This window comes from Gossypium raimondii, chromosome 11, assembly GCF_025698545.1.
Source record: "Gossypium raimondii isolate GPD5lz chromosome 11, ASM2569854v1, whole genome shotgun sequence".
Classification (NCBI taxonomy): Eukaryota; Viridiplantae; Streptophyta; class Magnoliopsida; order Malvales; family Malvaceae; genus Gossypium; species Gossypium raimondii.
Genome location: NC_068575.1, coordinates 4,792,367 through 4,818,582, shown reverse-complemented (window position 1 = coordinate 4,818,582; position 26,216 = coordinate 4,792,367). Strand labels below are relative to the sequence as shown.

At 31.1% G+C, this 26,216-nt stretch overlaps 3 protein-coding genes across 3 annotated transcripts; 2 read left to right on the top strand and 1 right to left on the bottom strand.

The window, feature by feature from the left end:
* Positions 1–5,198: 5,198 nt before the first annotated feature.
* Positions 5,199–7,803, top strand: LOC105761343 (B-box zinc finger protein 22). Its single transcript, XM_012579127.2, has 3 exons — positions 5,199–5,507; positions 6,080–6,508; positions 7,147–7,803. Exons 1-3 carry the CDS (start codon positions 5,325–5,327, stop codon positions 7,384–7,386), a joined length of 852 nt encoding a protein of 283 aa, XP_012434581.1. The 5' UTR covers positions 5,199–5,324; the 3' UTR covers positions 7,387–7,803.
* Positions 7,804–13,934: 6,131 nt separating this feature from the next.
* LOC105761342 (putative disease resistance protein RGA3) lies at positions 13,935–17,561 on the top strand. Its single transcript, XM_052623527.1, has 4 exons — positions 13,935–14,334; positions 14,438–14,488; positions 14,591–16,265; positions 17,266–17,561. Exons 1-3 carry the CDS (start codon positions 13,935–13,937, stop codon positions 16,249–16,251), a joined length of 2,112 nt encoding a protein of 703 aa, XP_052479487.1. The 3' UTR covers positions 16,252–16,265; positions 17,266–17,561.
* Positions 17,562–20,158: 2,597 nt separating this feature from the next.
* On the bottom strand, positions 20,159–22,876 carry LOC128034909 (putative disease resistance protein RGA3). The gene is made up of 2 exons (XM_052624269.1): positions 22,745–22,876; positions 20,159–22,653 (listed from the first exon to the last, which is right to left on the bottom strand). Exon 2 carries the CDS (start codon positions 22,107–22,109, stop codon positions 20,334–20,336), a length of 1,776 nt encoding a protein of 591 aa, XP_052480229.1. The 5' UTR covers positions 22,110–22,653; positions 22,745–22,876; the 3' UTR covers positions 20,159–20,333.
* Between the last annotated feature and the right edge of the window lie 3,340 nt (positions 22,877–26,216).

Genomic DNA, 26,216 nt, shown 5'->3' with positions numbered 1-26,216 from the left:
AATGTTACAAAACAGTTACTGAACTATTCAAAATTTTTCATTTAAGTCACTGAACTATTTGAAAGTTTTTATTTAAATCATTAGGTTGTCGAGTTTTTTTAAAGTTCAACTAATGACCTCGAAGAGGTGATTCGACGATTGATAAGGCGAATCAATACCCATCAACGAGTAGATGAACATTCTTTAGATGTAAGTTGATTTGACATTCAATGTTGGGGATTAGATAAAAAAAGTTGTTTAGATTTTGGTTCACAAATTCGTGACGTTTAAAGTTGTTTCATGAAAAAAAATGATTATAGAAGAGAAACGGAATGATAGCTTTTGATTGGTGTACGTGGTGCTAATAGAGAATGTCATACAACAATGATTTTAACACCCTAATGATTTAAATGAAAGCTTTGAAATAATTTAGTGACCATCTTATAACTTTTTAAAGTTGAAATAACCAAAATGTAACATACTAATAACTTAATGACCTTCGATTCAATTTATCCAAAAAATATATAAAAGCTCAAAGGGTCACAAATCCAACCCAACTAACAACACCTGAAAGCCCATAAATGAACATCAAGCTCAAAGGAAACTCAAGCCAGGTTGGGAGGGGATCCATCACGTAAAGCTAAAAAAGAATAATCGAAAACTAATTCGAATGAATGTGTTTGAATGGTTTATAAAATGTAAGTTAAAATATTGTGATTTTTCGAAACTGAACCAAACTTTTTATTTAATCTAGAATTAATTTTATTTTATGATATAAAATTATTTTATAATTAAAATAGCAAAAGTAACTTAAAAGTTGTACATAATTTTTTTAAAAATCATATAAAAGCTATTGAATATTTTATTTAATTGAAAATTTATTAATTTTAGAAATATTTATAAAAATTTTAAATTTTATCAAATAATATTCAAAATCATAAATAAAGCTTATTTTATAAAAAGAAATTAAAAATTTAAAACTGAAAATTAATATGAAAAATTGAAAATCGAACCAAATAATAATAGATGATTCAAAAAATCCAACCAAACCGATATTTCCCTACTATCACACTTCATCATTAGAAAACAATGATCTCTTATCAAGGAAACCATTTCTATGACAAGAAAAAAAAACCACCATAGACATCGGTTAAAATAACAATGAGATCACGAGCCAACCAATGGAAACTGCAGCCTTGGCCTCCAAGTTTTCAGAAGTTAAATTATAAATTTTTGAGAAAATAAAATATAATGTTATAATGTATTAATTTATAATTTTTTATTTTTAAAAGGAATAAATATAATTTTTTTATTTCCAAGATTAAAGTATAATTTTATCATGTAAATTTATAATTAATAATTTTATGGGGATTAAAACGAATTTTTCTTTTTTCGGGTAGCTTTCGTCCCTGTCGCCTCTGTTAGATGACACAAAGGATGGAGCAGAAACTTACAAAAAAAAAAAGAAAAATAAATAAAGTCATTGGCGACATGCTAGAACAAAGAAAAAAAAGTCAATAGCCGTCGGAGCCCCATGAAAGGAAATAGACGCGCACGCGAAGGGAAACACCATGGTGTCTATCGACGATCAGCGGCCATCGCTAGGGCATGGTAGCTCTCGAGAAATTTGATGAGTAGAAAAATAAAAGCCCACGAAAAGAAAGAAAGAAAACGAAGAAGTGAAAGATGGGGAACCAAGACAGAGCTAACGAGTAGTGACGATTGGTACTAAGGCCGACCATGTCGACAATGACAGTTTTTTAAGATTTCATTTTAACGGAATGTAAGATTTTGATTATTCATAAATTTAACCAATTCTCAATATTTTAAAAAATCTATATTCGACCATCAACATACAAAAAGAGTTGAATTGTTATTTTTTAATAAAAATACTAATAAAAATATTAAATTTTTAAATATGACAATCTATGTATACTTCAAGTTTTTTTTAAATTCTTTTATCTTTTAAATATTTTTATAATTTTTAAATTATTTATTGACGTGACACAAAGATAAATAGTGTTATATTAGCATGAAAACACATAGACTATCATATGAATTGCAACACCAACATTGTTAAAATTAATGCTTTAGTCAATATTTCAATTAAAAGAACAATTTAATAACCAAAATTAAATATAAAAGGATCAAATTAACAAAAATATAAACATTAAAAGCTAAATTTATAATTATACCTAAATAAACCATTTCGCACATATCTTCATCATAATTCATACTGGTCCTACATCTATTACTAAGGTGACAGGAAAAGGTACGTACAAGAATTTCTTGTACGATACACAATGTCAATTGATGCTTTTGTAGTAGGGTTTTTTTTTTTTTTGTTCTTAAATCTAACATCTTACAGTTTTCATTCTTTTAATGATATGGCTAATCAGGTCTCTGTTATGTGTTTACTTACATTTGTGCTATATCAAAATATAAATATTTCAAAATTGAGGGACGAGGATGGTAGTTTTGGTTTTCTTAAATTAACTATCGATATAATTTTGAACAACAATACAAATTTACAATCAATTTTTCAACAATCTTATTTTTTTTATGATTTGATTTCAAATGAATCAAGTCTTTTAGTAGAATAAAACAATTTTAAGATAATATATTAATTTTTCATAAGATCAATATAATTCGTTGAACTAAATCCTTGAACGTGAGGTCTTTAAACAATTGGACTCATGTAAAATCTGTAACAGTAAACTTAATCATATAATTAACCATTGCGTTCTGAATTTTCGAGATATGACGTATACATTTTTCGGTTAAATGATTAAATAATTTAAAATTATCTTATCCACATTTGATAAGAAAAGAAAGAAACAAAACCTTATCTATTCAAATTGCAAGAACCAATTATTTGCAATGATTGATATTATCAAAATCTAAGCACCTTTCCTTGGAATCTTCAAATTTCCAACAATAATAGTTTTATGATAAAGAGACGCGATTAGAGTTGTTAACCACCCATAGAATTTAGTCATAAAATTAAATATATAAATAAAATAAAATATTGTTTTTACCATTGAAAAATGTCAAATCCAAAGTAAATTGGGAATCAATGTTTAGTTGAAGGGTGAAGTTAGAATTACTTTTGGGAGAATTTTAAACGGGAGATTTAAAATGTAATTTCCTCATTATATTAATATATAAATTTATAATTTTAAGAGATTAATTTATAATTTTTTTAAAAGAGCATAATTAAAATTTAAAATTTAGGAGAAATTAGAATACAATTATATATTAAATTAATTTAAAACTTTACAAATACTCAATAAATTTAAAAAAATATTTTTTTTCCTTTTGTTGTGGGTAGAGAGGACACGATCTCTGCTTGCCCCCTAACTTCACCTTTGTTTAATCTAGTTTAATATATATCATAGAATCAATTGATGTTTTTTTGAATATTAATCTTATTATAAGTTCTTATAATGCCTATTTTTTATACAATGTCTAGAACTACGATAGTCCCCACAACCCTCAAATAGGAGAATAATGTACTTTAGCGCGCTCGAACCCATATCCTCGTGCATTGACAACAGTGTTAATACCAATTGAGTTAAGACTCAATCGACAAAATCAATTGATATTTATAATTTCATTTAAAAAATATATTTTATGGAATGAGTTCCAACTTTTAATTAATAAATTATTAGAATTATATTGAAAGAAAATATTGGTTTTTTTACCTAAATAATATCGAATAAATAAATAATTACCAAAATAGAATAAGAAAATAATTAAACTATTGGTGCGCCTGATCAATCGACGACACCACCCCCACTTCCCTTCAATCATTGCGGCATGATTACTTTAAAAAAAAAGATTTTTTTTGTGTCGTCAACGTGTTAGTCGACATCAATAATATTTTTAATATTTCTTAGTTGATAAATTCATAAGTTAGTTTATTTGGTTAGATAGTTAAATTTTAGAGTTTTTATCTCTAAGTTTCAGGTTAGATTCCTCTTCTACTAATATTTGCATTTTTTTGTGCAGCTACTATGTTAGGCAGCACAAGTAATATTTTAATATTTTTAGTTGACAAATTAACAATTTAGCTTCTTTTGTCAAATGATTAAATGTTAATGATTTTATCTTTGAGTCCATGTTTGATTCCTCTCTTACTCATATTTTGTATTTTTATTTCATATTGTTTCAACCATTTGACAAAAAGCTAAATTGTTAATTTATCAACTAAAAACATATTAAAAATATTACCGGTGCTACCTAACATAGTGACTGCACCAAAAAATGTAAATATGAGTAAGAGAGGAATCGAATCTAAGACTTGGAGATAAAAATTTTAACATTTAACCGTCTAACCAACTAAACCAAATTATTAACTTATTAACTAAAAAATATTAAAAATATTTCTGATGCTGCCTGACACATTGGCAGTACAAGAAAAATTAATTTTCTTTTTTAAAAGTAATCATGGAGGGAAGTGGAGATGGTGCAGCCAATTGATCAGGCGACACCATAGTTTATTGTAACAAATACCTAGTTTGATAATTAATTGTTTCCTATCCTATTTTGATAATTATTTATTTATTCTAAAAAAAAGCTGAAAATACTATTTAGGAGTACGTGTTTTTAATAATTTTTTCCTAGTATGGTGGGTAAGATAATTTTTAATATTTAAAAAGTAACAAAATTATTTGAAAAAAAATAATAGTAAATGAATAGGTTTAATTTATTTTTGGAGTTAAAAAATTCCATTATTGAAAATAAATTGAACAAAAAGAGAGTAATTTTTGGTTATTGAAATTTGTTGGACTCTGCAAATAAACTTATAAAAAAACTTACCTTTTAGATTATGTTAGAAGATTGTAAGTTATAACTTATTATCGAATATTCATCTTATAAAAAATAAATATTATTAAAAATAAAAATTTATGAATATATGAAGTAATTCAAATTGTATAAATAAAAATTAAAGACTAACCCATTAAGTAAACCGAAGTTAAATTTCGGTTTGGATCGGTTAATATGGTTAAAATCAAAGCCCAGAGTAAAACGTTACTTTTTTACCGGTCGAAACCCAACAGAAGCAGAGAGGCGATCCGGTCTCCAGAGTCAAAGATACAATCAGAAATCTGCCACGTGTGCAATTCTGAAATCATAGCTTCAAAAAAATATCCTCTGCCCCAAAAACAATTTTTTAAAAAATAAATAATTAAATAATTAAAATGAGAATCAGTTTGCTTCACTTTTCTTATTCCTGCTCCCTTAAACCAGAAATAAACCCCTCTCCATTTTTAAAATAAGAAAAATAAAATAAAAATCTGAAAATTTGTGTAAAAATTGGAATTTGTTAGAGATAGAGAGAGATGAGGATACAGTGCAACGTGTGCGAGGTGGCGGAGGCGAAGGTGCTGTGCTGCTCAGACGAGGCGGCGCTGTGTTTGGAGTGTGACGAGAAAGTTCATGCTGCCAACAAGTTGGCCAGCAAGCATCAGCGTGTTCCCCTCTCGTCTTCTTCTTCTCATATGCCTACATGTGACATTTGCCAGGTACTCGAATTCTAGAAAACACTTTTTTTTTCCTGTTTTTTGCTTATAGGTGTTTTGAAGGTCAAAGTTAAGTGAAAGGTAAGGTGGAATTTGGATTTAATTTGAAAAATTTTAGCTGATTTTGCTTAGCTAGTAAGGAAAAAGATGGAAAGCGAGCATACTGAGAGACTTGGGAAACTAAATTAGGGGAAGCCTTTTGTAGTTTATATCTGAGGATCTTAACTTCGATAAAATTTTAAGAACGAGCTAAAATTTGATTTTTGAAGTTTAAACAGGATCCTGTTTTGATTGTTGCTTCTTGTACGTAATTTTTATTTTTAATTTGTATTTTTGGACCCGTTTTAGAATTATTTTCTATTTTCTTCCTTAAAAAAAATAATTGATTTCTGAACAAATCTTCTCGATAAATCGTGTATCCCTGTACCGTTTATGAAATTTCTCCTGTTTTATAATGTTGTTTAAGGTGTTATATTACTGTTTTATTACTGTTTAAGGTTCTATAATGTTGTTTATAATGTTGTTATATTTCGACACATTTATTACTATTGAAAAAGTCAATATTTTTTTGACAGGAAACATCTGGGTTTTTCTTCTGTTTGCAAGACCGAGCTTTACTCTGCCGAAAATGTGATATTGCTATACATACAGCAAATCCTTATGTCTCTAGTCACCAGAGATTTGTGCTTACTGGAGTCAAAGTTGGTCTTGACACAACAACTGACCCTGTTGGATCTTCATCCTATATCAAATCACCTTCTAGTGAAAAGACTTCAGAAACTAAATCCGATTCTATGTCTAAAAGGGACGCTCCTATGTCATTTATTAGTGAATGCAATGAAGTTCTTCCGTCTATTATCGGAGTTGAGAACAGCGTGCCGACAAAAGTGTCATATGGTGGGGGTTCTACAGCTGGAGGCATTCAGTCATGGCATATGGATGATTTGTTTGGGCTAACTGGCTTAAACCAAAGCTTTGGTTACATGGATAATGAGTTATCTAAGGTATGCCTGTAATTGTGGTTTTCTGTACTATGTTTAATGTTGTTCTCATGTAGAGCGGAGGTCATCCATGTTCTTAACCTTCCTGATCATTCTCTAACGATTTATGAACCTGCGTTTACTAGTGTGGTAATCATTAATCAAATAATCCCCAATAGGCAGATCTTGCTCGCTCTCACACACTGAGGCACAGACACGAGCAAATGAAAGCATGCATGCCATGGTAAAATTAGTTGGTGGAGGATCACCAATAAATAGCTAAGCTTTAATCTATTGGTTGGATAGTCAACTATTGTATTATGTTCTTCAATTGCAAAGTTAATTAGTTCTGACTTGACCTGTATGGTTTGGTATGTGCTTTTAATGGTTATTAGTACTTTGGGTCTTTAGATATAGAAAGATCTATGCAACTTGATCAGTGTACTGCGAGTTTTCGTAGTTTTTGTTTGCTATGCCATTAAGTTGCAGCATGAAGCATGATGCCAGAGAGGGGAGATTAGCTCAACTAGTAAATTGAACTATATGCTGTGATCTTGAGTCTTCCATTGTTCAACTAGTACCATATATCATTTAAAAGGTCTGCCTAATGCAGCTAAGAATTCTGTGTTTTTTCTTTTTTTTTTTCTTCTGGATTCTGTCAGGCTGATAGTGGCAAGTGCGGAGACTCCGATGGCTCACCGTTCTTGCGACCTGCTGAGGAAGAGGTCTTTGATGATGAATACATGGGTCAGGTGCCGGAATCCCACTGGGCAGTACCACAAGTGCCTTCACCTCCTACAGCCTCAGGGTTGTATTGGCCTAAAGATTCTCACAATCAATCTGATAGCGCGGTATTTGTCCCCGACATATCCTGGTCTAGTGTGGAAAACCCTTTCCACTAGTCGCATATCGGCTCCACCCCGTAACAATGGCGAAAAATTCACAGTCAGATCTTTCCTCTCAGGTACTGTTTTAGCCTATTTCCGTGCAAGGTTCTACTTCTGCAGTAGCTAGTTGGGTTTTATAAGGTAAACCGAAACAGATAAGGTGTACTAGAAATGCCATTATTAATTAGAGTTAGGTTTGGTTTATAGTAACTGCCTGTATTTCTTCATGGTTCGCAATATAACAAGATCAACTTCATTGAATCTATTAGATTGTGATTCTAAAATTCAGACGGTTAGGAAATAAAAGTTTAGTGGTTTAAGCTTTTCGTTGTTTTTAATAGGTACGATAGACTAACATGTCATGTTCAGAACATTGTGATATACATGGTTGGTGTGTTCATTTCATATATATATATATTGTATTTGTGTTCAGATTTAACGTATTTAATAATTTATATTGTATTTATGTTTTATACGATTGATGCATACAAAAAGGAAATACGAGACATGGAACATATATGCGTATTGTCATGTCTAGTTTTTGATGTTCTTGGCTAAAAGCGGTGAGAACTGTTATGATCTTGAGGTAGTATTCACTCTTTATTCTGTAATGTATATGGAATCAACATTTGGACTTTGAATTTGAAGAGGACAATGCTCGATAATGATGGTATTGTATATGAAAATTTTGGATTTTCAATATTATCCTGGGTTAAATTGCAAATTTGCCACCATAATTTTAGTGAATACTAGAATTTGTGGCCGTATTTTATTTCAAATCATATTTACCGTTGTACTTTGAGATTATGTACAAATTTGCCATTTTGCTACTCAAATTTGAGTTTTTAATTTAACTTTACACTCCACGTTAGTCTTGCATGAGTTCAAGACAAAATTTAACAAAAATATTCCTTCAAATAATTAAGGCTTAAACTTAACGCACATTTTAGTGCTTGTAGTATACCCTTTTTTCCATTTTGATTCTTAAAGTTACTTTTTTACTCACTTCAGACTCTAATATTGTCAGATTTTTTCAGTTTAATCCCTAACGTTATCAGATGTCCCTAGTTTAAGTTTTTGGATGTTAAAACACCGGCCGAAATATTTAGTCAATCATATGTCGTCACATGGTATACAATGATATTATTGTGATATTATAATGAAATTTTTTTAAAATTGAAAAATAACAAAAAAAATATAATAATTACTTAAATTTTTCAAAAATTATTAAAAAATAGAAAAATATTATAAAATTACAAAAACAATATAAGCATAAAAATACCAGATATTTTAACAAAATAATTTGAAATTTTAATATTTTAAAAATTTTATCAACCACGTTTAGTAGAACTTGAACATAAGATGATTGATATCACTTATGATAATTATTTTACCGTTTAATTAATCGGAGTTTATAATTGGTAGATCTTATTATGTAAAAATTTTGGATAAATTTCAATTAAATAATTTAAATAATAAATAACATTATTTTTATTATTTAAATAATTTAGAGAAACTTGTTCAAATTTATCACCTAAAAGATCTACCAATTTTGAATTATGATTGATTGAATTATAAAAATTAGGTAGGTGGTATTCTTTCATGAGACAATAATCTCATGTTCTAGCTCTAGTAAATATGATTTATAAAATTTTAAAAATATTTAATTTATAATTTTTTAAATTTAGTGAACCTTTTATTTTTATATTGTTTTTAATTTTAATAAAATTTGGATTTTTTATATTTTCTCATATTTGAAAGAAAATTTTAAAAGTTTTTAGAAGACGATGTCATGATGACATTATCATATGATGATCTGAAATGTGGCAACATATGATTGGCTAAATATCCTAATCGTTAGTTTTTAACAATCAAAGGACTAAATTGAAAAAAATCTGATAATGTTAAGGATTAAAGTGGGCCAAAAAGAACTTTAAAGACCAAAATGAGAAAAGCAGTATGCTTTAGGGATTAAAGTGTGCATTAAGCCAATAATTAACATTGTTGAGGGGGATTAACTCCTTTGAAAGAAGTCTTTGAAGTATTATCCTCGAAGACACCGACCTAGTTCCTCAACAATGGAAGGTATTGTCCTTTAGAGGAAGATTTTGCCCTCCTCCGCAAAAAGCCATCTACAATTGATGGAGGGGGACACCTCAACTGTACGTAAACGAAAAAACACCCACCAAGAAGTGACGTAAGCGTTTCACCCATAATTTAGTACAATTGCATGTACATATAATTCCATGTCTGACCATTTCATGTTAAACTAATTCTCATTATTTTTCAATACGAATAAACACATATAACATTAAGAAGTCAATTCACTAGTAAAATTCCATTCTTTAATATATATTGCTCATAATCGATTTTAACCCAAACATACACTTTTTTTACAACCCATTATCATATTCATTTAACATCACTTGTCATGGTAACTTACCATTTGATCCATTTTACTGGAATCGATTGACTCATTTACAATCATCTAGCCTCCAGGACTCGTTTTCAATCGATTTGCTCAATAGCTCACATAATCTTTCTATTATAACCCGCATGGGAACACAATTGAGACCATATCATCAATTTTTTTATATTTCGATATCATTAATTAAGTTTACCAATTATAACTCACATTAACATAATTCGGACAGATACACAAATTGTCCAACCAACACACCAAACTGGCACCTAAGTGCATCATTAGATAAATTGACACGTAAAGTGTAAACTGGTGCTCGAAGTGCGTCACTGGCGCACAAAGTGCATACTAGCACATAAGGTGCATCTTGGCGCAAAAGCATATTCTGGCATAAAATCATTTCAACTATATCCAACTCGGTCCGACTAGTTAATAAGGTATTAATGTTCAATTTCATTTTATAATTTTGTACACATCATTTCTCTTTCACAATCATAATTACAATCGAATTCATCATCAATACACATATATTTCATGTCATCTAACATTTTTCTATCCAATTTTCATGTCATATATCATATTCTATGTAATTCATGTCATTTTAGTCCTATATACCGATATTCCATATCAACTAACATATACATGCAATCAAATAAATCTTTTCATGAATGACGGTATGCTACGCGCATAAAATTGGAAGGGAGAAAAAATGGTTTAATTTAATTGTTCAAGCCAATTCAAGTATATCTTTTCAAGTACACAGCCCACCTATTTATACAAAATCCACATACTAATTTTAGGCTTTTCCCACCTACCTCTAATTACACAAAATATTTTCAGATTTAATTTACTAATTTTGGCTTTTACAAGGTCAAGATCTGACTATCCCATCAAATGTCCCAAATTTATAATTTGGTCCCTCTTCTCTTTTCCATGCTTCAATCTAACCCCTTCTTTGCTTGTTTTTGATTTAAAGTGCCCGAATTTTGTTCCTGTCAATATTTAAACACAAAACGCACCAATTACCAGGGATTAATTTGAGAATAAGTCGAGTTGAACACGTAAATTATGCAAAATGAACAAGTTATCATTGACCATTAGTGCTACGTCAGCACAAACAAACGGTGTTAGTGCAGAGATACCAACCTAGGTGACAGAATATAAATTCAGGTACCAATTAGATAAAAAAAAATCATACACCAAATAAATACTTTTGAATAAGTTCGAAAATAGACGACAAATTATCCTTTCTTTTCTCTTTTTATCTACCTGTAATATTTGAATATGAAAAGAAGTTACACAACTTTTCAATTTCAATAGTAGTTATTTAACTTTGCCTAGTTGAGTTTTACATAAAATTTCTTTCTTTCGTTCAACATGCTCCCAATGAATCACTTCAAACCCCCAAGATCCTAATATTTTGCAGAACATATCAATTGAGAGGCTCTATCGATGGTGGTGGTGGTGGTGGTGGTGGTGGTAGAATCCGTTTATGCTGGTGGTAGCATTTTGTATTTTTTTTATCGTATTTATTAAAAATAAGTGGTTAAAATTACGTGTTGAAAATTTAAGATGTAGAGCATATCGCCACTCGTATTAAATTGTAATATAAGCATCGATTGTAAAAAGAAAAGTTTGTGTTTTGCTTGTACTGTCTCATAAAAGACATTAAGTAATTTCGTTGTCGTGTTTATATTTTATGCCTTATGAGTTACCAAATGGTTGTTCATTCCTTTTTATAAATTACTAGCCGAATCCTCTTCAGTGATGGAGCTTGAAAATTTTTTGAGAGGGTTGGAATTAAATTGTATATTTGTATGATGGTAAAAATAGAATTTTATAATTTTAATAGCTTATATCTTTATAATTTTTAAAGGTTAAATCAAAATTGTATCATTTTAAGAGGTCAAAGTATAGTTTTATTATTACTAATTTAAAATTTTATAAATTATAAAAGGCCTAAATTAAAATTTACTATTTTAAGAGGGCTATGGCGCCTTGGGTCTCCACTACGTTATGCCACTGATCCTCATGGAAGACAGAGGCTACCTTGACCCCCAAGATTTAGAAAATTGCCATTTGACCTTTTTAATTTTATAAAATTTTTAATTTAGTTTATTAAAATTCTGTAAATTTTCATTAAACAATTTTTAAAACTTTTAATTAGATCTCTCAAATTCTTTTTGGAAATTCTTATTTTCTCAATTAATTTTTAATTAAACTATTCAGAATTTTGATAATTCTCATTAAACCTTTTAAAATTCTCAAATTTTAATTAAATTGGTAAAATTTGAAAAATTTTAGTGAAGGAATCCTCCCATTCATATTGAAGAAAGGTTTGAATAAATATTAATTAATTATATGTTTGAGAGATTAATAATGTACTATTTGGCTCCCAACAATAATAATTCACTCTTAATTTTGCTTCTTTTCCTTTTTCTTTTACTTGTTTTTGTGAAAGATATCATAATATATGTTTTAAATAATTAATGTAATAATAGAAATATTAAAAAATATAGTTAATAGTAACAATATTTTATACAAGCACAATGACTTATTCAATTCTCCAATTTTACAAAAAGAGACCAATAAGTGATTAGATGTAATGACAGGTCACATTGCATTCCCAAAAGAACTGCCTAAGTTCGAACATCATAAGTAATATAAAAACTTAAACAAAGTCATGTAACAACCCATATATCAAGTATCACCAAATACCATTTCATTCTCATTCCATTGTTTAGTTTCTATTTTCAATCAACTGAATATCGTCCGATGGAACTATAGCAAAACGGGCTCGAATACACGGGAATAAGTTGGTCACACAAGTTGATGATATATTAGGTTGCTTTCGGACAAGTTGACATTACAACAGAATTGCTCACATAAACTGATATTATATCAAGGTTATTCATCTCGGCTAAACCTTCAATATGTATAACCCGATAATTTGAGACAGGCCCAAGAACTCATCCTATGTAAAAGGGGTGACAAACCCTAGTGCATAGTAGGGTATGTTGCCGCCCCTTAGTGTTTTGAATAAAGGGGAACTGTAGTATCATATTAAAACAATACTATTTAATTACTCATTATTCAAGTAAAACTTTTGTACTATTTTCCTAAAATAGGATCTATGAGATGATTTAATTACACCTATCGCTGTTATTTTATCATAAAATAGTGGTAATTTGTTTATAAGAATAAATTCTATATTCTGAAAAGCTCAAAGTTTTCGATTTCTATATAGAGAATTAACTTTCTCACTAAAAGTTCATGAAAGATTGGTTGAACTGGGCAAAAAAATTGGTCGAATTAGATGCGATTGAACTGGTTGAACTAAAATATTTTAATATATTTTTATTTTTATGAATTTTTTATGATTTATTTAATTGAATTAGACTAATCAATCAAACCAATTGAATCAATTGGATCAACAAACTAGTAACCTTATTGGTTTGATCATCGATTTAGTTTTTAAAACCTTAGATTTCGTCATACCGTTTCAATTATTATACCTTATAAATAAAATATAAAGTAAACCAGTGGTGAAATTAGGGGATTGGCAAGGGCCCTGGCCCTCCCTAAAATGATTTTTTTTTTCATATGGACCCTCTAAAAAAATTAAAATTTTAAATTAATAAAAATAAAAATATACTTTGGCTCCCCTAAAATATAAAAATTTGATTTAATCTATTAAAAATTATAAAGATGTAGTCTATTAAAATGGTGAAATTGTATTTTTCTATCGTAAAAATTACAATTTAATTTTAGCCCATAATTTTTTTTTCTAATTTCGCACCTGAAATAAGCTATATTTGATTAAATTTATTATTTTACCTTACATACAAAACACAAAATAAACATTTAACTATACAAAATTAATTGATGAATTGTTTTACTCAGTTGAAAGTAGAACAAATAATTGATCCAAGAGGAAAGTGAAATTTATCCTTTTATACGTCGAACATTAGCGAAAAGGACAAAAAAGAAATTTTGGGTTATTTGGCTTTTGTTTCCTGCTGCTCTCCTCAATCCATTGACGCTGTTTCACCCCCTTTCTCTCGATTTCTCAATGTTTCTTTTCCTGTAATTTGTTGTGATTTGAAGTATAAATCAGGGAGAAGTAAAAGCTATCATAAAAATGGCGGAGGCAATTCTTACGGTAGTCTTGCAACAGATAACAACAATCTTGAGTGACCAAGCGGTAAAAGAGATGACGATGTGGGGAGACCGCGAGGCTGCTCTCAAAAATCTTGAAACATATCTGAAATCCATCCGATCCGTTCTCAAAGATGCAGAGGACCTTCAAATTACAGACGATGCAATCAAACTGTTGCTAGAAGATCTGAAAATTGTAATTTATGAAATCGAGGATGTGTTGAATTTATGGAGCTGTAAAGTACGGAAGGCAGAATCTGTTCGTGCCAAGGTAAATTGTCTACTTGAATTCATTGCATATCGTCGTAGTTCTGATAGAATAAAGAAGATTTGTGAAAAACTGAGTCCATTTGAGCTGAAAAACAAGCTGGATCTGGGCAAGAGTAAAATTATATCTCCTCTGCGGAACAAAGAAAGTACTAGCTATTGTGATCTATCAAAATTATTGGTCGAAGCGGAATAAAACTGAGTTAGTGTTCCGTTTAGTTTATGAGGAAGAACAGGGCAGTCAAACTATCTCCATAGTGGGGATGGGAGGTATTGGCAAAACCGACCTTGCCCGATTGATTTACAATGATGAACTTCTTAAGACAAGATTTGACAAAATGATTTGGTGTGTGTTTCCAACCTTTTGACAAGAAAAAGTTGCGCGTGATATCATTTTAGCTTTTGAAGAAGATAATTTTAGTTTTCCTGTGTACCTCCAAGATTCAGTTACTTTAGATTTCCTTCTTGGTAATCTTAAGCAGAAAATCATAGATACAAGATTTTTTCTTGTTTTAGATGATGTGTGGGCAGACGATAATGGAGATTGGGAAGACCTGCAAGCTGTTTTAAAACATGGTAAGCCTGGAAGTAAGATTTTGGTTACTACTCGGAAGGTATCTGTTGCAAATACCTTATCTTGCAATTCAGGTTTGATTTATTATTTGTCGAGTTTACCTGATGAAGATTGTTGGTCAATTCTTAAGCAATTTGCATTTGTTGGAAAGGATCAACTTTCTCAACAAAATCGCGAACCCTTGGAATGCATTGCAAAGAGAATTTCAAAGAAAAGTAAAGGTTTGCCACTTGTTGCGAAGGATCTAGGACATCACTTACAAAAAAGTGAAGCAAGATTGTGGAATGATATCAATGACAAAGAGCTATGCAATTTGGCTGTGTGGGAACGTGTTTTGCGTTCTTTATTCTTGAGTTATCATGATTTGCCGCAGTCAAGAATCAGAGACTGTTTCTTGTATTGTGTAACCTTTCCTAAAGGATTGCAAATCCGGATAGATAATTTAATCAGGCACTGGATTGGACAAGGTTACTTAGCTCCTAGTGGCAATGTAAAGAGAGAAGATGAGGTTGAAGCTACAGGTAGAGAGTTCTTTCAACACTTAGCATCTTGCTCTTTATTCCAAGATTTTGTGGAAGAAGATGACGCTGGCATTGTTGCATGTAAGATGCATGACATAATATATGATCTTGTACAGTATTTGACAAGTAAAGACTTTGTGATGAAAGAGGTAAATAGATCTGAAATCATGAAATTTCAATTACCTTCGAATGATGCTCGCCACTTGACGGTCATTCTTGAAGAAGATCATTATTTTCCTCTTTCAATTAAAGGTGGTAGCAAATTGCGTAGCCTTTCAATCTTTTCTGCCTTGGGAACCCGAGTTGTTACATGCGATTCTCTGCACCAATTGTTTGTACAATCTCCGTGCTTAAGGGTGCTAGATTTGGGCATGAATAATTCATGTGATAATTTGCTTCCCAAGATTTCAAGCAAAATAGGTGATTTGATACATTTAAGGCATCTCAACTTATTTTGTTGCAAGATGATACATAGACTACCTGATACAATCTGCCAATTGCATGATTTGTTATCCTTGGATCTTCATGGATGCAGTCGTCTTGAAAAACTACCGGATGGTGTGGGGAACTTGATCAATTTGAGGTATCTTTGTACTACAGATTGTTCCGGTCTAACTTACTACCCCAAAGGGATTGGGAAATTAACATCTGTAAGGATTTTAACAGATATCATTGCAAGAGCGGATTGCGATGATCCTAAAGTGTTCTGCATTGGAGATCTCGAAAACTTGAACAACCTCCATGAAATTCTTCGTCTGAAGCTGGTGGGAAATGTAATAGATGTGCAACAGGCTGACAAAGCCAAACTCCAAAACAAGACGCATCTCAAGAAGGTTAAGATCTATTTAGATGGAAGAATAGACCATGCTGTTGCAGATACAACATTGAATCTACCTCTCTCCATGAGGAATGGTTTCTTCAACGATCGCGAATGGTGAAATGTTGCTTGAAGGTAATTTTTTTCCTTGGGTTAATAAGTGGTTTACCCTGAACTTGTCCAAATATATTTTATTGGTATTTGAAATTTTTTTTTTACCTAGTTAGTGTCTGAATTTGTCAAATACCTAGTTGGTGCTAAAAGTGTTCATGGGTCACACTAAGTCTAAGCATGATATTAATATATTTTATAATTGCACGAGTCCGGCTTGACCCGTAATATAGGCATAACATTTTGTCTAAACATACTCATATTTGTATATGGTTAACCTAAACTCATTTTAAACTCGCTCATATCATTTAAAAAAATTAAATCTGTATTTATTTTAATTTTATATTTAATAAATAAATAAATTTTTATTATTATAGTTTTATGTATAGTGGTCTTAAATTTTTTTAATATATTACTATAGACTTAATTTTTATGTGTTATAAATTAAATAATATATAAATATAACATAATATAAAACATTACAAACTTTGGGCGTAATATTTTTGCCCAAACCCTCACAAATTTATATTTTTGTCTGTCCCATGAATAAGTTTAGTTGGTATCTAAACTTGTTCGAGAAGTACCTAGTTGATATTAGAATTTGTCCAAAAAAATTATATTTTTAGATTAATCTACATTTTAAAAAGATTTTTAATTTTTTAATTTATTTTTGTCACGCGTCATATTGAGTGGTTGTCACATGTTACTATAAGATTGGTCATTAGTGCTACGTTAGCACAAATTAACGGTACTAGTGCAGAAGTACCAACTTGAATAATAGAATACAAGTTCAGATACTAACTAGATACTTTTGAACAAGTTCAAAAATAAACTACATAATAAATTTTTTTTGTTGTTTTTATGTAATATTTGAATATTGAAAAAAGCTACATAGCTTTTCAATTTCAATAGTAGTTTGCGTAGTTGAGTTTTACATTAAATTTCTCTCTCTCGCTGAACATGCTCTCAATGAATCACTTGAAAGCGTCAAGATATCATATTCAATGATCTTTATCTTTTGCAGGACATATGAATTGAGAGGCTCTGTCGGTGGTGATAATGGTAGTGATGGTGGTATTTATTAAAAGTAAGTGGTTAAAATTATATGCTGATACTTTAAGAGTTAGGGCTCTAAGAGTTGATATTATCACTTGTATTAGATTGGAATATAAAAAAAGGTTTGTGCTTTGCTGCTTGACGTGATTATATTTTATGCCTTGTAAGTTGTGAGTTACCAAGTGATTGTTTATTCCTTTTTATAAATTACCAGGTGATTCCTGATGGGAGCCAGAGGGTACCTTGGCCCCAAGATTTGGAAAACTGCTATTAGGCCTTTCTAGTTAAGCTTTGTCAATTTTTTGAAACTTTTAACTAGCTCTCTCAAAATTTCTAGAAATTCTTATTGTTTTCAATTAAATTACTCTTCAGAATTTTTGGAAATTTTCATTAAACCTTTTAAAAATTCTGAAAGTTTTAATTAAACTCCCAAAATTTAATGTCAAAAAAACTCACAACATTTATGAACAAGCATTTTCTTATAATCATTCTAAATACCATTCTATATTTAAATTAGGTATGAGTTATAGAATTACGCTTTTATTATGATGACTATAGATATGTTTTACTTATATGATTTAATATATTCATGGTCTATTTTATAAAATCATAAGAATTTTCTATAAAGTAAAATGGTATTTTATCTTTTTCGTTGTAATCAAGGTATTTACTGTCGTAACAATGATTAATCTTTTCGTCCCGACTCACGACACTTAATTCTCATAAACAAAAATATCTTATTTTTTCCTCTCATTTTAACTATTATAACAATTACTTTTTATAACTTTTTAGGCTTATCTATTGTCTTTCTAGAAAAACAAGTCAATTTTACCCACTCTATATGTTAATGGGCAATCATTCGCATATTTCTTACTTATGTTAATGGGCAATCACACCACTTTCCTTACTCCACTCTATCCCTTCCCCCCAATTTTTTTTTTTTATAACCACTCTTAATCAAAGTACATCCTTAATCTTTTCAAAGAGTCTTCACTTTTCTTATTATTAATTGTAGGACCTTATCCTCTTCAATTCTATTTTAAGTTAACTCATCACTATTTGCCCATTAATTTTAGGGTTATTAAATATTTGTCCGATATCGAAGGATTTTATCTTGACTTTGATCGTTGCATTGGTCCTAAATTTTTTTTGACTTGTATTAATTAAAAATGACCATAAATTATCATAGTACGATACCGGTGTATTAAACTCTCCATCATCTCAATTGCTTGTTTCACTTACCTAATAGGTACCTCCACTTGGGTCCAAACATATGCTCCAAGTTTGATCATTCTCAACAGTCTCTTTCTTCTTTGCTATGATCCACATATAAAATTCCCAAAGTTAACTTATTAAATGTGCCTCAAATTCTCTCTTACGTACATATGTTCCTCTACATTTCTTAGTGTCTTTCTCTAATCAACAAAACCATTTGATTCAACGTTCAATGGCATTGGGGATATGAACCGGTTAAAAACATTTTTCATAAAAATTAGTGAATTGATGTCAATGCATCTTCATATTTTGAAACTTTAACTAGAAACTGTCACTATAATAATTAAGTGTCATGTCCTCTTCATTACTACTTAGTTGATTAGTTAAAATATTAATAGACAATAAATAAAACCATCAACCAATTTCATATATTTTAATACATTCATCGTATTCCACGACTGTAGATTTTGGTACCGTTTTCCTCTGAATCTTTTTCAACTATATCAAATTATATTAAAACTTGTTGTAGGTCTTCTTAACCTCGCCTCCAAAACAAGAGTGCAAGTGCCCTTTAGGGTTTTCAAAGTATCATGTTCATGTTGACTCCAAGTGCATTTGAACCCTCTTTTAATATTGAAAGTGAGAATTAAATCTAAAAATATTAGCATGAATATGATTACTGAAAAGCCAAAAAATATTCAACTTAGTTTGCAATTTGACTTACCTCCCAATGCTAGAGAATTTGACAAACTCAAATTTATGCCATTTAGCATTTTAGAATACATTGACCTTTTATCATAATTCAACTAAATTACTTTAAATGTTTTTAATCCATTTTGCTAGGTGAAATTATTAGTGGAATTTTTAAATTTTATAAGCAAAGTTAAAAGATTGACAAGTGTCTTAGAAGGTATAATAAAATATTAAAAATAAAAATTTAAAAATAAAGACATATCAATCTTTTACACATACTTATGCAATAAAAAAGGCACATTGTTAATGTACCAAATACTCTTCCATTATATAATAAGAAAAGTTTTCGTGTTATAATTATAAGCATGAGATTATTTTCAAGTTGTATTCTGAATATTTATTTAAAATAACAAATATATCTGAATAAAGTTAACTTTTATTATAATTAATTATGAGTATATAAAAAGGCATCGTGATAAATTTAATCTTTTAATGTTGACTTATTTTGTCATTTTGACTTTTACACTTACCCTTTACAATTTAGTTATATTACTTTCTTTTGAATTAAAAAATTGTTAAAATTTTAACAATACTAACTGATCAACTCGTGTGGTAACCTACGTATAATGCATAAAAATTCAAAACTAATAAAAATAATTAAAAATTCAACAAATTTCAAAAGAGTTAATAAAAAATTTTAGAAAAAAGTATCCATGTTTTTTCCAGAAAAAATTCATCTTAATAACTGATTAAATCCTAATATAAAAACTAAAATACTAAAAATATACTTCAACTTTCACTACAGTACCACCGATAACGACAATGTCTCTCACGGGATATGTATGTCCAGCAAAAGAAAATAAGGATCATCTAAGTTATCTTGCCGTTTTAAAGTGATTCATTCAGAGCATGCTTTAGCAAGAGAGAAATTTCATGTGATAGACAAGCCGATATCTGTGTCATTGTAATGTTATAAGAGATTTCATAATATTCCATCTAATCAGATGATAACAATAGAAACTAGAACTACTATAACACAATTGAAATTTGGGTTTGAATGAATCATAGGAGAAAATACTGAATTTGAACCATCAAAGCTACAACAAAAGAGAAAATGAGACAGAGAGACTACCAACCTACGAACTCTATATTCAAGTCGGAAGGCGGGTTTAATGCTTTCTTTATAACGTCTTGGCTTTCTTTCCCTATATCCCCATCCAGATTTATTCTGATACGGTCAAGATCCTTCTTGTTCCCAAGGTTAGCTCTAATAGCCTCATCTGCATCTACCGCATTTCCTACCAGTTTCACACGAACATGTCCACAAAGGTTGTTCAACCTTTCAAAATCTCCAAGAGTGAATTCCTTTGAATCATTGTGATCAGCTCTAGCAATGACATTGGTTAATTCTCTAAGAGAAGTTAAGCAGCTAATCCCTTTTGGATAGGAAGTTATACTAGAGCAACACCAGGTATAAAAATACCTCAAGTTCATTAATTTCCCCATTCCATCTGGCAATTTTCTAAGACTACTACAACCAGTAAGATCCAAGGATTGCAAATTATGCAAGTCACACAATGTTTCTGGTAATATCTTCAATACTTTGCTGCCAGCCAAGCTAAGGTAGCTCAAATTAATCAATCCGCAGATTTCCACCGGAATTTCATCTAGTATATTACCTTGTCCGGATGGCCCAAAACAATTATGCCACCCACTAGTCAAGCTCAAATCCAATAACCTCAGATGTTTGGATTGTTTAAATAAGTTAGATAATGCTTGACTAGTTATCAAACACCCTTGAGTAACAGCAACAAGGGTCCTCAATTTCTCTGCACCACTAATGTCCATGGGAAAACCAGCTCCTTGAGCAATCATCATTACCAAATGATGAGTGCCAACAACTTTGACCTCCTCCGTCCAAGAAGATAAATTCAAGGTCAGCTGTTTAACAGACTCGAACCTCATCATTAAATCATATGGGGACAAAGATTGGACACAATCATGTACTAAGCTATGCATCTTACAAGTAAGCATACCACCATCTCTGGTACAATATTGGAAACATGAATGAGCTTCTAAGCATTTAAAGTACTCTTCACCTTTTAGTTCCATTTCTAAATTATCAGATGAGTACAGACAACCTTGTGCCATCCAGTGTTGCACCAAAAGAGTTTTTGAAATCTCAAAGCTTTTGGGGAAGATAGCCCAATACGATAAGCACCGTCTTACAGACAAAGGTAGATTGCAATAAGATAGTGATAGAATTTTAGACATATATTTGGGTATTCTAGGAGATTTCCAGATACAATTTCTCAGAAAAACATCCCATCCTCTTATTCCAAAGTCATAATGTCGTATAGCATCTCCCAAAACCTTTGCAGCAAAGGGTAGTCCTTCACACCTCCTTGCAAGTTCCCTTCCTATATCCTCTACCGCATATTCAAGAGTATCATCATTCAATCCAACTTCACGAAGTATCATCCAACACAACTCATCAGACAGCTTTCCCAAACAAAATTTATAAGATGATTCCATTGCTCCTGCAACCGAGTGCTCATGAGTAGTCACTAGAATCCCACTCCCCGACATGCCATGTTGAAAAACAGCTCTAAGTGCTTCCCAATCATCACAATCATATCTCCCCACACCATCTAAAACAAGAAGTGATTTCTTGTTAACAATCTTTCGCTGAATTCTATCTAACAGACTTTGCAATGGAACTAATGTTAGGAGACGCAAAGAGTCATGCTCCAAACCTTCAAGAGACAGAATAATTTTTCTTGCAATTTTACCTAAATCAAAATCATCCGAAACATTCACCCAAATTATGTTGTCAAAAATTTCCAGAACTTGACAATCAGTACAAATGCACCGTGCAAGATATGTTTTCCCCGTTCCTTCCATGCCAACAATAATGATGGTTTTAATGCTGTCGCTACTATCCCTGAAACTTTCACCCAAAATTACATTTATTATATCTTTCTTAACCACATCTAGACCATATAACTTTGACAATTTTACAAAAAAAGATCGTTTAGAGTGCAAGGGATGCGATTCATGCGGATTACCAATCAATACCTCCTCCAATTCTTCCAACCTCTTGCGCAAGATGTAAAGAGTGGCTGTTTCTGCTGATGCTGCTTTTGATTGAGTAGAAGCAAACTTCTCAAGGCCTGCTGCTGCTAATTCAGTAGATACTCCTAAATGTAAGACGTCGCTAATTACATCTTCTATGTTATATAGCACTTGATCGAGTGCATGAACAGTAATCCCACGCTCCAATAGCCGAACCGAAAATAGCCCGTCCCCATGTTAAAGAATCATAGATTGAAAAGCTTCGAGTCTCCATACAAGCAAGTTTATCTGAAACTCCGAGTTCCGAAATCTTTCGTCGGCCATGATTCGTCGTAGCTGCTCCAGGACTGTGGAAATATGTTCATCGGCCATCCTAAAAGAAACAGAGCGCGAGAGAAACGATTGGTTAAAGAAGAAAATCAATTGAGAAAAGGGGTCTAAAGAATTGCAGACTCGCAACTTACTGCAAATTAAGGGTGAGTGCTTGAGATTCTGATAGATCAACTAAACTTCTCACTTTTTCTTTTATGGGCTTTAGGGTTTGATGAGAATTTTCTTTTCCTACTATTAGGGCGCAGAAAACCCCAAAAATCGAGAATTTGAATGTAACTAAAACTGAATTTTATTTTTTATTTAATTTATAATTTAATTTATTTTTTTAGCATATTAATATATATATTTTATATTTAAAATAATAAAAATAATTTACATAGAAAGCACTGAGTATATAAAGTAATATAATTGAATTTCACCTTCTTTATTGGGCTATTTTACCAAAAAAGCCGTTTTTTTTCAAAATTTACCGGAATGGGCCGGTTTTTTAATTATTTACCGGAATGGGCCATTTTTCACGAAATCGCGTCCACGTCAGCCCGATGTCAGGGTACGTGTCAGGACATCGCGTCCACGTCAGCGCGATTTGCTTACGTGGACACAAATCGCGCCTACAAGGACATGATTTGCTGACGTGGTATGAACAGTTTATGTTTTTAAGCTTGGAAAACTTTGAAAGGCCATAACTTTTGGCTCAGTTGTCCGATTGAGACGATTTTTTTTTGATCCACTTTTTTACAACCCATTATCATATTCATTTAACATCACCTGTCATGGTAGCTTACCATTTGATCCACTTTACTGGAGTCGATTGTCTCATTTACAATCATCTAGCTTCCAGGACTCGTTTTCAATTGATTTGTTCAATAGCTCACATGATCTTTCTATTATAACCCGCATGGGAACACAATTGAGACCATATCATCAAATTTTTTTATTTTTCGATATCATTAATTAAGTTTACCAATTATAACCCTAATTAACATAACTCAGACAGATACACAAATTGTCTAATCAACACACCAAACTGACACCTAAATGCATCATCAGATAAATTGGCACATAAAGTGTATAGTGGTGCTCGAAGTGCATCACTGGCACACAAAGTGCATACTGGCACATAAGGTGCATCTTGGTGCAAAAGCGTATTCTGGCGCGCGAAGTACATCCTAACACACGAGGTGCATCTTGGCGCATAAGTGCATAATCATGTGCACAATCCAATCCTATGGCATGTCAACTATATCCGACTCGGTCCGACTAGTTAATAAGGTACTAATGTTCAATTTCATTTTATAATTTTGTACACATCATTTCTCTTTCACAATCATAATTACAATCGAATTCATCATCAATACACATATATTTCATGTCATCTAACATTTTTCTATCCAATTTTCATGTCATATATCATATTCTATGTAATTCATGTCATTTTAGTCCTATATACCGATATTCCATATCAATTAACATATACAGGCAATCAAATAAATCTTTTCGTGAATGACGGTATGCTACGCGCATAAAATTGGAAGGGAGAAAAAATGGTTTAATTTAATTGTTCAAGCCAATTCAAGTGTATCTTTTCAATTACACCCCCACCTATTTATACAAAATCCACATACTAATTTTAGGCTTTTCCCACCTACCTCTAATTACACAAAATATTTTCAGATTTAATTTACTAATTTTGGCTTTTACAAGGTCAAAATTTATAATTTGGTCCCTCTTCTCTTTTCCATGCTTCAATTTTACCCCTTCTTTGCTTTTTTTGATTTAAAGTGCCCGAATTTTGTTCCTGTCAATATTTAAACACAAAACGCACCAATTACCAGGGATTAATTTGAGAATAAGTCGAGTTGAACACGTAAATTATGCAAAATGAACAAGTTATCATTGACCATTAGTGCTACATCAGCACAAACAAACGGTGTTAGTGCAGAGATACCAACCTAGGTGACAGAATATAAATTCAGGTACCAATTAGATAAAAAAAAATCATACACCAATTAAATACTCTTGAATAAGTTCGAAAATAGACGACATATTATCCTTTCTTTTTTCTTTTTATCTACCTGTAATATTTGAATATGAAAAGAAGTTACACAACTTTTCAATTTCAATAGTAGTTATTGAACTTTGCCTAGTTGAGTTTTACATAAAATTTCTTTCTCTCGTTGAACATGCTCTCAATGAATCACTTCAAACCCCCAAGATATCATATATATTCAATGATCCTAATATTTTGGGTTTTTTACACAAATAGTATAGAAAAAAAAAATACTGAAATAGGATGTCAGAATTTTTTTTACCAAAATAGGTTACTTTTTCATTGGAGCCTATTAGATAGGCGCCAATGAATAAAATAATAATAAAAATTTTTTTGAATAAAATATTATTTTATACTTTTCCGGGTTAGTATATAACCCGTATAATACATAGTATTGGCGCCTATCTGGAAGGCGCCAATGGTGGTGCCTATTTGGGAGGCGCCAATGGTGGTGCCTATCTGGGAGGCGCCAATGGTGGTGCCATACTGAAAGGCGCCAATGCTGTGATTTTTCTCTATAAATAGCCCCAACACAGACATAAATTTGACTACAGAAACGGAAGAAAGAAGAAGGAAGGAAGCAGAAGAAAAGAAGGAAGGAAGCAGAAGAAAAGAAGAAAAAAATTAGGTATTTTGGTTTTTCTTTTTAAATAGAATGTAGAGTCTTGTTAGTAATTTTATTATTTGAAAGTTATTTTGTCATGTTATTAATTTTGTTAGCTTCTGAATGAAAAATTTTGCATTAAAATTTTATGTATTTTGTTTACATTTTGAAACTGTTTTAAGAAATTTGAAATTCTTTTTTGAGATCTAGTATTGAAAATGGAGAATCGGTTTTTGTATGCGTTTATTTCGATGGAGAAATTTTAACAACAAGCTGTGGGATGTATATTTGAATGTCGCAAACAAGTAGCAATGAGATTTAATAGAAATATCTCGTTTGATGATATGAAGGAAAAATTAGTGAAAAATTTATAGGCGTTGTGGGAGAAGGATATCAAAAGTTTTCTACAAGTTTCCGGTTTCAACAGATCCAATAAAATTTACGAAATGGAACTTGTAGACGATGAAGACGTGGAGACCATGGTCGCTCTTTATTGTGGGACTTGAGTAACAAAATGCACCGATTCAGTTATTTCTTTGAGTTAGCGGTGTGGAGGCAATTGAAGATCCCACTCCATTAGGTGAAGAAGATGGAGTTGAAGCGCCGTGTATGGTGGTTCCGGTATCGTATGTTGATAGTCAATCACCTATACATGGGATAAATATTGATCTTAATCTGCGGTAGAGACCGATGTGGTTGGTGATGATGTATACTATAGTAGTGATCCTGTTGATTACTGAAGTGGATAGTGAGAGTGATCCCGACGCAGACGAGGTCCCGGATGATATTGACGACGAAGGCGTGAATGAGGATGGAAACGTTAATGCGTCTTCAGTCGGAAACCAGATTCATCGTATTGTGATACACAATAATCCTGGGGCACACCAGATTCATACAAAATTCTAATCTAAACTATAAATACTAAATATAGATAATTTATAATTAATAA